Source organism: Stegodyphus dumicola, chromosome 11 (genome assembly GCF_044657685.1).
Source record: "Stegodyphus dumicola isolate Sdum_Otavi_A_Nest chromosome 11, ASM4465768v1".
NCBI lineage: Eukaryota > Metazoa > Arthropoda > Arachnida > Araneae > Eresidae > Stegodyphus > Stegodyphus dumicola.
The window spans coordinates 46052306-46067236 of NC_140778.1; the positions used below are offsets into that span (position 1 = coordinate 46052306).

Consider the following 14931-nt stretch of genomic DNA (forward strand, 5'->3'; position numbering starts at 1 on the left):
GGGTGTGCAAATTTAATTTCTGTGCATTCACTGTATTTTTCAGGTAAAGTAATTTACAATAATTTACCACATATCAGAATTTTTTACATAAGAAATACATATAAGCTGAATGAAAATTATATGCATTATTTTTAACACACACTCAAAGGTCAGTTTTCCTTCGAAATTCCACCATGAAGGCATCTCTTCCCTTAGGCTGACAGACTTGCATGCTTTACCCTATTTTAAAAATTTAACCTGAAATAAGTGCCTATTTACAAATACTTTAACATGCATAATTTTGTACTGTATTTAGTCATCAAGTTTGTAACTTTTGACTTAAAACACATTTTGAAATACATTTATTATAAAATTCAAATTTTCTAGTAAATATATTTTGGCAGAGCATTCAATACTTCTGTTAGTAATTTTAGCCAGTTTAATAATTCCATAATATATAATAAATAAAATAAATAAATAAATAAAAATCTGAAAGGTTTCAGATTTTAAATTATGTCCAAAGGGGCCTTTTTTTAACATTTTGTTTGTTACTTTTATTTACTAAATATCACGTTCTTCGCACTTAAACGATGAAATTCAGTTCAAGAGCAATATCACAAAATAATTTTAAATTGAGCATATCTTTAAAATTTCCGATACAGAGTCTTGCGCGCTGGAGATAAAAATGTTTTTTCTGTACAACATTGCCATTGCTCGCTTTGAAATCCTTGAGTTTGTTAATAAAAAATTTACAAAATATGAAATCGATAATAAAACAATTTCTAAATTGTAATTTGGGCTTCCACATGCTCATACTCGCAGTAGGATTATGTCATTCAAAATTTTGAAGGCTCTATGCACCGTTGTTTTATTATAATGCAAGAAATATACATATATTTATGCAGATTTTTCATTATTTAATTTCTTCAAATATAATGCAGGACTCTAACATTTGGTGGCAACAGTTTGAAAGGTGAAACGGACATTTACAGTGAACCAATGCAAAATCGTGAAACGAAAACAATAGTCCTTCAGGGACAAAGCCCCATTGGACTAAAAAACTATCCATGTTATATTTAAACATTATCCTCATTGTCATCAGATCTCTGCCTTAACTGCCTTACTCTGCATAATATTGCTTCATTTTTTAAAACAGTTAAGGTAACTAATTGATCTAAATTAACCAATACATATATTATACAAATAATTAAATATATATAAGTTATACAAATTTTCATGCATATACCACTTAATTATATGGAAACTGCTGTTTAAAGTTTGTTATATTTGTACAATATTTTGATATTTTAAAGGTACACTGCGCAAAAAAAAAAAGGTACTTTTCCGTTTCGCCGGTGCAAATCTCGCCAAGCAGACTTTATTGGCGACAACATACAGTATACACATAAAAAATATTAACAAATGTTAGTTTTACGAATTTTTTATTTTGAAGACATAAACAAACATTTTAATATCATTTAAAATTTTGTAAAAAGCCAATAAATAAAGACATTATTTTAAGAATTTACTATGCTTTCATGGTTCAACATCCTGATTCGCTGACTCACGTGACTCAAATGAGCTCATCTCGTGTAAACTACGCTACAAAAATCTAATTCTGTCATCAGTAATTAGCTACGTTAATTACCAGTTAAATCTTAATTTGGAACACAAGTTTAAATCCAAGAATTATTTCAATTCATACGAGTAGCTTACTCAGAAATGATGTAAAACTGCAATGCTTTACTTCTAGCGCATTCTCATTAGAATTCATGAATTTAACCCTTGACTTTGCCTTTTCTATATTTTCGCCTTCGGATAAGCATTCGATTGCATCCTAATTGACTTAATTTCTAAGAATTGCCTTCGGGCATAAAATTGAACTATCTGGTAAACATTCTATGTAATTGTATGCCTGTGTTGAAAGAAACAGTCCATTTGATAAGAAATGGCTGCGACTTGTTTCAAAAATGAGGCGTAAAAAGTTACCAACAAGGATATTCCGTTTGGCTTCGGTTGTACCATTATTGGAGACTTTATCGCCTGCGCCGGCAAAACGGAAAAGTACCAAAAAACAAACAAACAAAAAAAAGGGGTGAACAGTTCTGTATCTCCCATTCTACTGGGCCGACTGATGAAATTCAACTTGCATTTTTCATGCCTCGAAAGTGTGATTTAGGATATGTATTAGATTTACATATAGTGTTGTTCTAATATAGGTATTTTGACACAAAATTTCAGAAAAATTAGACTTTCAATATTTCGATTTTACGACTCAATAAAAAATAGCTTCAATGTTAATTTAATTTGGCATATATTTGTTAATCTCTCTTTTTTTTTTTATTAAACTTATTATATTCTTCCTTTCACATTTCAAAATTTAAGTTCATTATAAATAAAATTTGCCCCTTTTTTATGATTTATTTTTAAAATTTGTATTTTAAAATAATTTTTATAAATTTTTCAAAAAAAAACTTTTGATTTATAGCCTATAAAATTTTAAACATCATCTTAGATGTATTTCTAGGCACAACTGCAAAAAAAAATAGCTTTCAATTCAAAAATTTCTGATATACATGAATTAACATATTGGCACATTTTGAAATTTGGCATATTTGTTATAAGCGATAATAATTCCAAATGTGGTTTATGCAGTTTCTTAAAATTATTTTAAAGTATAAACGATTTTTTTTTTTTGCTCGTCTGGAATGAAAAAAAGGAAAGGAAAAGAGGTTGCTATAAATTAAGAAGTTTGACAAGTGAATTATTCTTAGTGCAAACTGACAAAAATATGGCAAGTTAAATTTTTGAATTTCTCCATAAATTTCACACCAAATTTTACAAAATTTAGTATTTAGGCATAATTTGAGTTGTAGAATCAAAATATTGAAAAACATTGACATATCATTTCAGAAAAAGTCCAATTTTGTGTCAAAATACCTATGTTAGAATAATGGGTGCTATTTCGTTTTGACGATCGTAAAAATTCGCAGCGAAAATGTATACACAAATGTACCAAATCTAGCAAATGCGCCCATTAACAGTGCGCCAAATCTAGCATACGTGCCGATTTCAGATTGCGTACATTTATATAGTTCTATATTTTTTAAGACACCATTGAAATACTAGATTAATTTTTAAATTCTTTTTTTGATATCCTATGGACTTAACAATTTGGGAATTGCCCATGACGAAAAATCTGCAATAGAATTTTGGTTAAAGTGCAGAATCAACGCATTTTTAAGAATTGCACATACTCGGTATCCATGTGCCCGTCAACCTATTTTCACTTAAAAAAAAAAAAAAAAAAATCTTAGAATTGCACAAAAATGACACTGCGCACACCTTTGACTTTATCTATGTACACATCAATGTATTTTCACTTAAAATGTAAAAGAAAATTGACAAAAATCCAATTGTTTTTACCCTTGTAAAAAGCGGCGAACAAATAAGTGGGCGATTCTGCACTTTACTGAGAATTTTTCAAAAAAAGGCCTCATTCATTATAGAAAATTATGCTTGAAGAACCAACGACATGAAACTATGCTTTAGCGATAACTCGGTAGCGAAATATCGATGCAGGCATCCATTCAGTTACATTTAGCAATTTTTATATAAATTATAATAATGATCTGAAATAGTTATTTACTCTTATGCTTCCATTCAGTCATGTTTAGCCTTTTTTATATAAATTATAATAAAAAAGTATTATATGAAATTAACCTTTCATCTAAATTAAAACATCAATCTTAAATAGCTATTTACTATTATACTTTCTTTCTTGCGTCAGGGTTGCCGCAATTATTTTTGGCAGCACTGGCATCAACAATAGTTTGGCAATTTTTTATGGCCCTCAAAACCGAATAGTACCGAATAATGCTATATAGAAATGTAATAGATATCCTAAGTCGCGCTTTCGAGACATGAAAAACACAATTTGAATTTCATCATTTGGCCCAGTAGAACGGAGATATAGAATTGTCCCATTTTTTTTTTTGGCACAATGTACCATAACCTTTTAACTGTCATGCCCGAAATTCACTGGTATTCCAAACACGCCCAAATATTACTCGGGCTAATTATTTTTTGTGTGCATCATATTGTTATACCTGAATATATATCGTGAGAAGTTTATTTCAGCTTCAATTCAACACATGGCAGCACTTTACTGGAGGTTTCAAAGGATATAAAGTTCAAAGTGTGCGGCATTTTTTTGATTGCGAGGGAAACTTTTCATTTTTGGAATAAAAAAAATTGATAATTTATGCACCCAAATCATCAAAATAACTCGACAGTTAAAAGATTAAAGTATTTTTCATTCTTTATGCATAATATATATTTTAATAAAATCTATATTTTTTTATATTTCACTAGCTTAGAATTTTATAAAATAAACTCTTAATCAAAATTGTTGTTGCAAGTTATCAAAAAATAATCAAGATGTGATTTTTGCGTTAATGCCTCTAAACTATACAAATTGCTATTATCTATCCAACAATGAATGCTTCTTTTATGCAGAAGTATTCCTGCTTTTTGATTAGTGTGAAAATGTCGTGTGTGGATATACTATGAAAGCACTGTCAAGGATGCTCTAGATGTAAACAAAAAACACCCCTTCTGGAGACCAAAGATTGAAACCACTGTATAGAGATTTAGACCATAGAGCAATTCTTACCTCCATGGATATCACAGATTACTGTTGTTGTGGTCGTCTTGTTCATATTACATGGAACAATGGTTGCCAGAGTTTATTCCGAAGAGAGGTTAGACTTCTATTTTCCACCCTCAATCAGGAACTTCACCTCAGGAAATGCACCCTGGGAGTCTTCCACCAACCCACACAAGAGGACTTTTGGCTTGTTGCATATTTAGAGTGCAGCCATGCCACACCGACACTATACATTTATAAACATCCATGTTTTCTATGGGATTCGAACCCGGGCCCTTCAGTACGGTAGTAGGTTCCCCTAACCGCTATACTGTCTGAGTGACATCACAGAATACTTTTAGCAGTAAATAAATTCATAATACCCTTCAGCATAGTCAAACTTCAACATAGTAAAAATATCTTTTATTTTCTGTGATCTTCAAAACATGTCATGAATATATATATTTTTGCATCCTAAACATTTAGTTACTGTAACTTTATTTAGAGAAACAAATGTCCATTTTAGTATGCCATATTGTTTAGACTTTTCACCAAAGACATAAACATTACACTTGATGCATTCTGTGATTTAATGATGTGGCAATCAACTACAAGTATTCTCATAGCTGTCAAGTGAACTCAGTTTGCCAACTTAGAGAATTCTCATAGATGGCAATGAATGCATTAATTTTATTTATAATTAACTCATCATAAAACTTTTTACTGACACTCCATAAAAAGTTTTGCATATACACAGAGAATTAATAATAAATGCACTTAATACATGTATTTATAATGCTCTGAGAATCATTTATATAGTAGTTGTTATTCATATTCCAGTATTTGTCCATAAAGTAGAACATTTAAAATCAGAATGTCTAATAACTGGAATGATTTAAAATCCTCCACACACATATAAACATTTTTTCGAAATCTGCTTTTCCACAAAATGCAAGAACAGAAAACATGGTACAATAGTATTTTATATTCACAGATAATGGGTTGCAGGACGTGCCCCAAATAGTAGCGAATATAACGTAAAATAAGATATCAATGCAATATATATAAATTCAGTGAAGTTTAATTGAATAAATATGGTATGCTAGGACATTACCAATGTTAATACACAATAATAAAATATGCTGTATTTTTAACACAATAATACAAAATTTACTTTTCAAAATTTTTCGGTGCTACTTTGGTAGACGGTCGCATGGATTTTGGCGATTTCCCTTTGGCGAGTAATACAACTTATGGTAAACCCATTGCTGGATAAGTTATTTATGGTAACCGATACTTTGTTGTCATTTTATTTAAAAAATAATGCGTTTTTTGTGCATAAATTCCATGTTTAAAATATTATTTATGGCTTTTAAATATTAAAAATCAATTTAATTTTGCATTTTTATTTGAAATAAAAATTTTATTGTTTATCATATTTTATGAAATTTTATGTTGTGGATGATGTAATCAATGACGTCACCTTACTTTAAAAGTAATTCATTTTAATATGTATAAATTTAATCTAATGTTTTAAACATTATTTATGGCTGTTAAATATTAAAATACAATTTAATTTTGCATTTTTAAAAAAATGATTTTATTATGTGTGAATTTTTAAATAATTTTAATTCTAGCCGTGATGTAATAAGCTCTTTGATTGGTTATAGAATATTTGTGCATTAACGAGCTGTAATCAGCTCCCTGATTGATTACAAATTGTGCATTTCCGCGCCGTTTTAAAATTTAATTCATATCTTCGAATTCCTTCAAAGATGTTATCTAAATTATGATTCTGATTTTTTTGTGGTACTTATCAATAAACAACAGGTTAAATACTCAAAAAAATGTAAGTACATATTTTTCTTTTATTTTATAATTGTATACTTCAATTTTTGTTAAAAAAAATTAATACACTATTTTCAGAAATTGCTGAGATAATTATTATCCATATGTTTTAATGTTAATTATATCCTATATAACGTATTTTAAAGTATTTGAATTTGATAATATTCTAATTCTTTTAAATGTTGATAGGATGGTTTTTAATTCGATATTCAATTTCAGTACTATTTTAATCTAATTAAACGTTGGCCCAATGTTTTTATAGCGGTGTTTTTATTCTCTTCTTTGCTATATGAAAGTAATAATAACCTTACTTTAGTATTTTATACTCATAGTAAATGTATTTATTTACACTTGCCTGCAGTCTTAAAAAACGACATTTTCAACAAAAAATTAATCCTTTACTTTTAACGATATTTATTTTTTTAAAGTTTCGAATACTTTACTATGCGTAAAAACAGCGTTTTTCAAGATGGCTGACGTTTCTTAAGCCCGCGCCAACAATTGCGCCAATGTACATTGCCAAAAATCCGTGCAACCGTCTACCAAAGTAGCACCAATTTTTCTTTAATGGATAACACATTACAGCTTTTTCCAATATTAGATGCACTGGTACTATCATCACTTTTACACTTAGAAGACATTGTAATGTAAATAACAAATTTTCTGTTCATGAGAACTGCGATATAATGTCACTAATGAGAAGAGAGAGATCGTTAAAAGAACTGAGTGAAATTTAACAAGGAAATCTGCACACATTAGAGAATGTTAGAATTCAGATTTTTTTTTACCACTGATAGCCAGAATTCCTCGCTGACACTTTTACAACTGTCAATTAATAAAAGTGCAGTTCTGACAAGTCACAAGGAAGGAAAGCCTTATTTGCTGTGATAATACCAGGTGCATTTTATGACACTTGCAAGACAATATGAAAATAATATTTAAAATCTACAATATAATGCACGTTTTTCACACAACGATACAGTCAAAAGTCGTTAATCCGGACTCGTCGGGACTTCGGCGATTCCGGATTATAGATTATCAGTTCAAATCTGGTAAGATGGCATGCAGAAATTATAAAATTAAAAATATGAAACCGTAATTTATAAAATAAAGAACAATTATAACCTAAAGGGTATCAAAATTTACAAAAAAAAAAAAAGCTTAATATTTATTTGTTTACTTTATTAAACATTTCTTTCAACGTAAGCTGTTTAAGTTGCGTCGTTTTTTATGTGATAATACATTCTCTTTAATTTTATAAACAGATATAATTTCTTGTTCAGTTACAAAATTCATTAAACATTTCTTTCAATGTAAGTTGTTTAAGTTGCTTCGTTTTTTATGTGATAATACATTCTCTTTAATTTTATAAACAGACATAATTTCTTGTTCAGTTACAAAATTCCGCTGTTCAAGTCCTATAATTGCTGTGTCTACCGACTAATGTGTCAATCGAAATTTTTTGGTTTTTAATAACCTCTGTCACTTTCTTCGCTATCGGAAGCGAATTATAATGACGAGGAATTTGATTTAAATCATATCAAAGACGGAGTACATTGAGATGAAATACTACATTTAGTAAGGAATTATAAGCCAAATAAAATAAAAACATCTGCCCTGAAGATAAGGATAGTGCTGACAGATCAACTTCCAATTCATTGTGCGCCGCGGCGTTAAAGATAAACAAGGTTTAGATAAACGCTAAAGATTGGATAAACAAACGCTAAAGTTTAAATAAACAAAGTATATGCCTTTATCCATTTTTTTGCAGTAATTCCACTTTTTGTTTAATGAACTTTGAAACACACTTTCGCTTTGTAGATCCTTTACATATTAATAAATATATATCAGAAATTCTATTTGACATAATCGAAAGTTCAAGCTTACTTTTATAAAATTGCTCTAACAGTCTGCAAAAAATAATAAGCCGGATCCAATTCGAAGATTAAGGAACAACGCAATCTGCAACATTAACTGAAATAGATAATTACATAATTTTAGCTTAGCTTATGCCGTCCATTATACATTAAATGCGCACTCGTAAATGTATTTTGTGCACAAGCATATTCGCAACCGTAAAGGTCTTACGCAGCGTCAGGCCGTAAAGGGACGAGCAGCCGTAAAGGTCTTACGCTACTCGTCAACGCGACGCATGCACAGAAAGTTTGTAGCTTTGAGGTCCGGATTATAGATCATTCCAGATTATGGGTGTCCAAATTAATGACTTTTGACTGTATATCATTTAGGTTAAGATAGATTACTTGAATATGACAAAGCCACATGGGTTATCCACCTACAAAGAAATACTTGATTTCTGGACATTCTCTTTACTTAACAGGTAACTAGTAGAAGGTTTTCTTTCGATGAGAAGGCGAAAAAGTATGAAGAATTTAAAATTGGATAGTAGTGCAAATGCAAAACTCCTAAAGCCACGTGATTCTGATTAAATGGATCAGTCTAAGCTTTTTCAGTCGGCCTATGCATATATTGCTTTAAATCTTTCATTCGTAAGTGGGCTTGTTATATGACAAGGATTAAAAAATACAGTCTAATACCGAAAATCCGCGGACCTGAAATCTGCGCTGCCTCTTAAAATATAAACAATTAGTTTATAGGTTCCGGAAACTGCAATATGGAGTACGAAATATCGAAGAAAAAATACTGGCTAATGATGTCATAATAATGAGTCATAACAGAAATACCAAATTATTGACACCATGATAAGAGTTCTTTCCCCTCCAATCTGCATATGCAAGGTATAAAAGCAGACGATTAACTCTTCTTTCAAGTTCCCGCTGTTGTACTTTCTGAGCTTTGTTATTTCACAAGATCGTTTAGTAATGTCGTTTATTTTACCCGGACATTTTGTGGATACATTAAGAATATTTTTAATTTCAGCGCTTTTTAATACACTGATAAATAAGAAACGCACTCATGATTTTACTGCTTGCAACATTGAAAAACGTAAACATGTTGCATTGACGGTAATTAAAAAAGTGGAAATTCCTTCTAAAGGTGGAGGCACGTGCTACTGCTGGATTTATAGCAGAATCCTATGGAATTGCCACAGGGACTGTGTATGATACACAAAACAATGAAGAAAAGCTGTTGAAATTTTACAGCAACAGTGATTCTAACACCGGAAATCTTTACGAGGCGAAATCGGCAAACCTCGATGCTGTCTTGTACAAGTGGTTCCAGCAGCGTCGGAGTGATGGGGTACCTATTTTGGGACTATTCCTGAGAGAAAAGGTGAAGCAGATTCATGCTAGTTAAAAAATAGAGGAGCGTAATGTAAATAAACAATATAATATAATCAGTTTATATATGTAACAATAATATAAATACATATAATTATTGTATTAATGTATATAATAATTAAATTAAATGTATCTAATACGCCTTATTTATTTTGCACTTTTAGTCTGAATATTATCTTTTCTATCCTGAAATCCACACAACTTCTGGTCCCAAGCGTTGCGGATTTCTGGACTTCTACTATATTGCTTTAGATCAACATTCCTTTAAAATCATCTAGGTATCTTGCAGACATACTCATCTTGCTTAATGAAGTATAAGGTTTATACAAACAAATAAATAGTTTATTAAGCATTTAGAATAAGCAACAAATTACATACCTGATTTAATGAGGTTATTTAGCAGTATAGACAAATCCTTATTGCATATATAATTAAAGGTTTTTATGAAACTCATGTGTCTTAAAAACATATAAAGCTTCTTTCTATATAAATACACATTTCTTTAAATTCTTTATCCCGCCAAACAACTTGTTATATAACTCATGATTTTCTCTGCTGCGTGGATAAGAACATACTTGTTTAAACTTTCATTTTAACTTCCTACATATCTCATAAATACAAAGATTTTTTTCCTTGTGGAAATATGCAAAAGATTGTTTAAATGAAATGCCTAATTCTCCAGCCAGCAAGGACATACATGTGTGGCTTTTTCTAGCATCACTCAATGCATATATCTGCATCTTGAAATATGTCTGGGAAATTAAAGTAGTGTATTAAAACAGATAGATTTGAGGTTAAAACTAAGAGCATTCTGGTATTTTAATTCAAAATACCTAATTCTCATCGTAGGGCTAAAGTGCAGAATCGCCCACTTATTTGTTTGGTGCTTTTTACAAGAGCACGAAGAATTGGATTTTTGTCAATTTTCTTTGACATTTTAAGTGAAAATAGGTCGATGTGTACATGGATTAAGTTAAGAGAGTGCACAATGCCATTTTGTGAGCAATTCTGGGATTTTTTTTTTAAGTGAAAATGGGTCGATGTGTACATGGATACTGAGTATGTGCAATTCTTAAAAACGTATGAAGCAGTGGGTGATTTTGCAATTTCCCCGTAGTTTTCAGAAATTTAGGTTTTAGACCCAAATCCTTCTGTGGTCAAAGAGTTAAACACCGTTTTAACACATGGCAAAATCAAGGTTTATCACCTGCGTGCATACGCATATGTTTGTGTAATATATCTTTACGCGCAAATGACTTCTGACATACCTCGCACACATGAGGTTTCTTTCCTGTATGAATACGCAAATGTCTCCTTAGAGTAGCACTTTGTCGAAATGATTTTTTACACACTTCGCACTGGTAAGGTTTCTCTCCTGTGTGAATAAACATATGCTCCCTTAAATAACCTTTATGAATGAATGATCTGTTGCAAATTTCACACACATAAGGTTTGTCTCCTGTATGGATACGCATATGGGAGTTTAGTTCCCATTTTGGTCTAAATGATTTGTTACAGACTTCGCACACATAAGGTTTCTCTCCTGTGTGGTTAAGCATATGCAAGTTTAATTCCCATTTCTGTCTATATGATTTGTTGCATACTTCACACACAAAAGGTTTCTCTCCTGTGTGAAAAAGCATATGCCGATTTAAATCACTCTTCATTCTGAATGACTTGTTACATACTTCACACACATGAGGTTTCTCTCCTGTGTGGAGAAACATATGGTTGTTTAAAGCAGGCTTTTGTGTAAATGACTTATTACATACCTTACATACATGAAGTTTCTCTCCTGTGTGTATAAGCATATGCACATTTAAATTACCTTTATAAATAAATGATTTATTACATACTTCACATACATAAGGTTCCTTCCCCAAGTGAATAGGCATATGGCGAATTATATACTTCTTTTCAGCAAAAGACTTGTTATGTATCTCACCCACATTAAGTTTCTGCCGCTTATGAAAAAGCACATGGGCGTTTAAATTGCTTTTTCGTCTAAATGGTTTGTTACAAAATTCACATACATGAGGTTTCTCTCCTGTATGAATAAGCATATGCCTAGTTAAATCACCTTTTTGTCTAAAGGAGAGGTTACATACCTCACACACATGAGGTTTCTCTCCAGTGTGAATAAGCACATGCTTGAGCAAACTACCCTTCTGGCTAAATGTTTTGTTACATACCTCACAGACATGAGGTTTCTGCAATGTGCGAGTAATCATTTGCTTGTCTGAAGTATAGTTTAATTCAAATGTCTGATTGTTCACCTCGCACATCATATTTCTGTCCTGCATGGATACGAGTTTAATGCTTTTAAAATATTGCTTTTTCTAGATGTTCTGTTACATAGCTCCTAGGCCTGAACTCATGCGTTCTATATATAAAGGAATCTTGATATTATTTAACTTGCATATGTCATGATGTTATTTTTGTTTTGCACGGATGTAACAGGGGTTGATTAAGTGAAAGTTTACCCCGTAGTTGTTATGATTTCTGTAAATAAATTTCACAACATAACATCATGGTCGTGAATGGCTCTTTGGTATTTCAATCAATTAAGCACATCTGCTATATGTAAAGTTTGGATGGAGAAAACTGCATCAGCCAGCTATTATGACGAACTACCACAACAGCAGTCAAGAAAGTAAGAAAGCTGCGGTGAACTATTCATGCCTGTCTCTGAGAAGAACAAGAGACTAAAAGAAAGAACCACAGTGGATTAATTCAACATGTTTCTAATTCTATCACAGGTATACCTAAGGAAGCACAGGTAAATCCAATGAAAGTACTGGTCATTCACTGCAATAGCATTACTGCTATAATGTTTCTTAACATTATATTTCTTGTAACTAATGACCAGGCGTTACCTTTCAATTTTCCTTTGGTTATATTAATTCACTATTTTTATTACTTGAATGGGGTGCATTAAATAAGGGTTCATTTGTACAGATTTTGCTTTTATTTAACACAGCATCTGATTAAATGGTTGTTTCTTGCCAATACAACCGAAAATAGTTCTTGGATGCTTCAAGCAAGCATTCAGTATCCTGTACAAATACTTATGACTATTTTCATAAAAGCAGCGATATATATTGTGCACAAGACTTACCTAAGGAATGATACAAGCAAGCCATAATTTCTAGTAGCACTCCATTAAAAATTAATTTATTATAATTCACACAAATATAACTGTTCTTCCTCGAGTAAATGCTTAATTATGAATTTAGGCTATATAACGATTACGTGAAATTCTTTTTTTTTTTTTTTTTTCCTAGAGCTGTCGGCCAATGCTTAACAGTTAGAAGTTCAAAACAGTACACCAGTTAGGCATATAAAAGTACACAATTTGCAAAGCATTTTGCCGAAGACGAAGAAACCCTTACACTAACCTACAGTAAAAACTACTCGTTCGGTACTCCACGATGAACATTATCTAAAAAACACATTAATATTGCTATCAAACATAGAGTGTAAAAGATTAAGGTCAAACTGCATGGTAGGTTTTCCAAAGGCACTTCAAGCAGTTTTGGATATACCAACTCAAATATGTCTGAATTGTGACAAGGCCAACTTTCTAGGTTGTCTCTTTTAACAGATGGCGCTGGAGTTGTCTTTTGGCTGTTCCATATGTAAACATACAAATGTTTACTTACCGACACACATTATACAAAATCCCTGTTGTTTGTACATAGGTCTAGTCAATTGCTTATCTCAAGATTTACTACATTATTAAGGCTTTGTATTTTAATCTCGCCTTTTAGGCGCCACTTTGTGCTTCATCTATCTTATCCAATGCTTCACATTTAAGATAGCTAACGCCAGCAAAACAAACTACGATTTCTGGGTACTTTAGTACTGTGACGACTACTTTGACAACATTTTTGCTAATAAAAATATTCATTGGCGTTTTTTTGGCTTATGCTTATAAATTGTTTTAAAAATAAAAGCCCTAATTATAAAGGAACAAAAACTTAAAAACTCCAAATCCAGAATTATATATATTATAAATAAACGCATATATATATATATCACCCGACACGATAATATATATATGGGGTCTAGTCTGGACACCGGTCGAGATCGATATCGGAAAACCAGTCGGGATTTTCTTTCCACTCGACAGCAGAGAGGAGAGCGAGTCTCGCCAAGGCCAACTAGATATCCCTAGATGGATCTACAGCGCAGTGGCTAAACGGTGCGATTAGGTAAGAGGTTATTCACACCCAAGGTCCGTAGAAATAACAGGTTAGCTCACTTGGGGTAAACAAACGAAAATGCGTTCTCTCTGTCTATTGGCTGTGCCGTCACTGAAGTTTTCTCTCCTCAGATCAACATAGATTTTTGCATTGATTTAAGCTGAATGTAAGCTTGTGCGCGACTGTAGAAACTCATTCGTTTTTTTTTCTCTCATATATAATTAAATTTATGTAGTATAATGGTTGGTACGCACTGCGCGATTGCATTATTCATCAATAATGCAGGCAAAATAAAAAATAATCAGCAAAATGTATTATTTCATAGGTATAGAAACTTATAGTGTTTTTTGATTTGATGCAAGTTATTTTGAATTTTCGGGTTACTTAAATTAATTTATTCATTAATATATATAGAAACTTCTATGCATTTTATTAGGTGTATTTAAATGCCAACGGTTTTGAATATTGTTGTGAATTGTGAGAGATGCATATAAATATGTTTAAATAGTTTTAAATTATGTGTGTGTAGCTCACTGCATTAATTAACTCGTTTTACACATGGAAAAATGGACATGCAACCAGCCTTTTCTCCAGAAATTGAAGTCAAACCACCAGTGTTCAGCTGATGGGCCTTCTCAATTACTTAGAATTTGAGCCTATTGTACTGTTAATATGGTACAGTCGGTCACAAAAGTATTCGAACACCGGTACCCTATCAGAAAATGACAAGATGGCGTTTTTTTTCTCTCTTTCTCTCTGTGTGTCGTGTTATTCCATCCTAGGTTTTCTTCTCCCCCCCCCATCTTGGAAAAAACTGGAAAAAATTGGTTACGATCTCTTTTTGAATGGGGAGATGCCATTTTGAGAAAAAGCTGACGACCCTATCTTGGAGAATGAACATGACCGCTCTACACACCCTTTTACTCTCTCTCTCTCTTTGAATTGGGAAGCCATTTTGGGAAAAAGCAGACGACCCTATCTTGGAGAATGG

General features: G+C 31.7%; 1 protein-coding gene across 1 annotated transcript; it reads right to left on the reverse strand.

Annotated features, from left to right (window-relative positions):
• Positions 1 to 5025: 5025 nt before the first annotated feature.
• LOC118180337 (uncharacterized) lies at positions 5026 to 13542 on the reverse strand. The gene has a single exon (XM_085826640.1). It carries the CDS (start codon positions 12036 to 12038, stop codon positions 10929 to 10931), a length of 1110 nt encoding a protein of 369 aa, XP_085682766.1. The 5' UTR covers positions 12039 to 13542; the 3' UTR covers positions 5026 to 10928.
• Between the last annotated feature and the right edge of the window lie 1389 nt (positions 13543 to 14931).

Bases quoted from the DNA above. Each gene is read 5' to 3' on its own strand.
- LOC118180337 (XM_085826640.1), bottom strand. From the start codon at position 12,038: ATGCAGGACAGAAATATGATGTGCGAGGTGAACAATCAGACATTTGAA.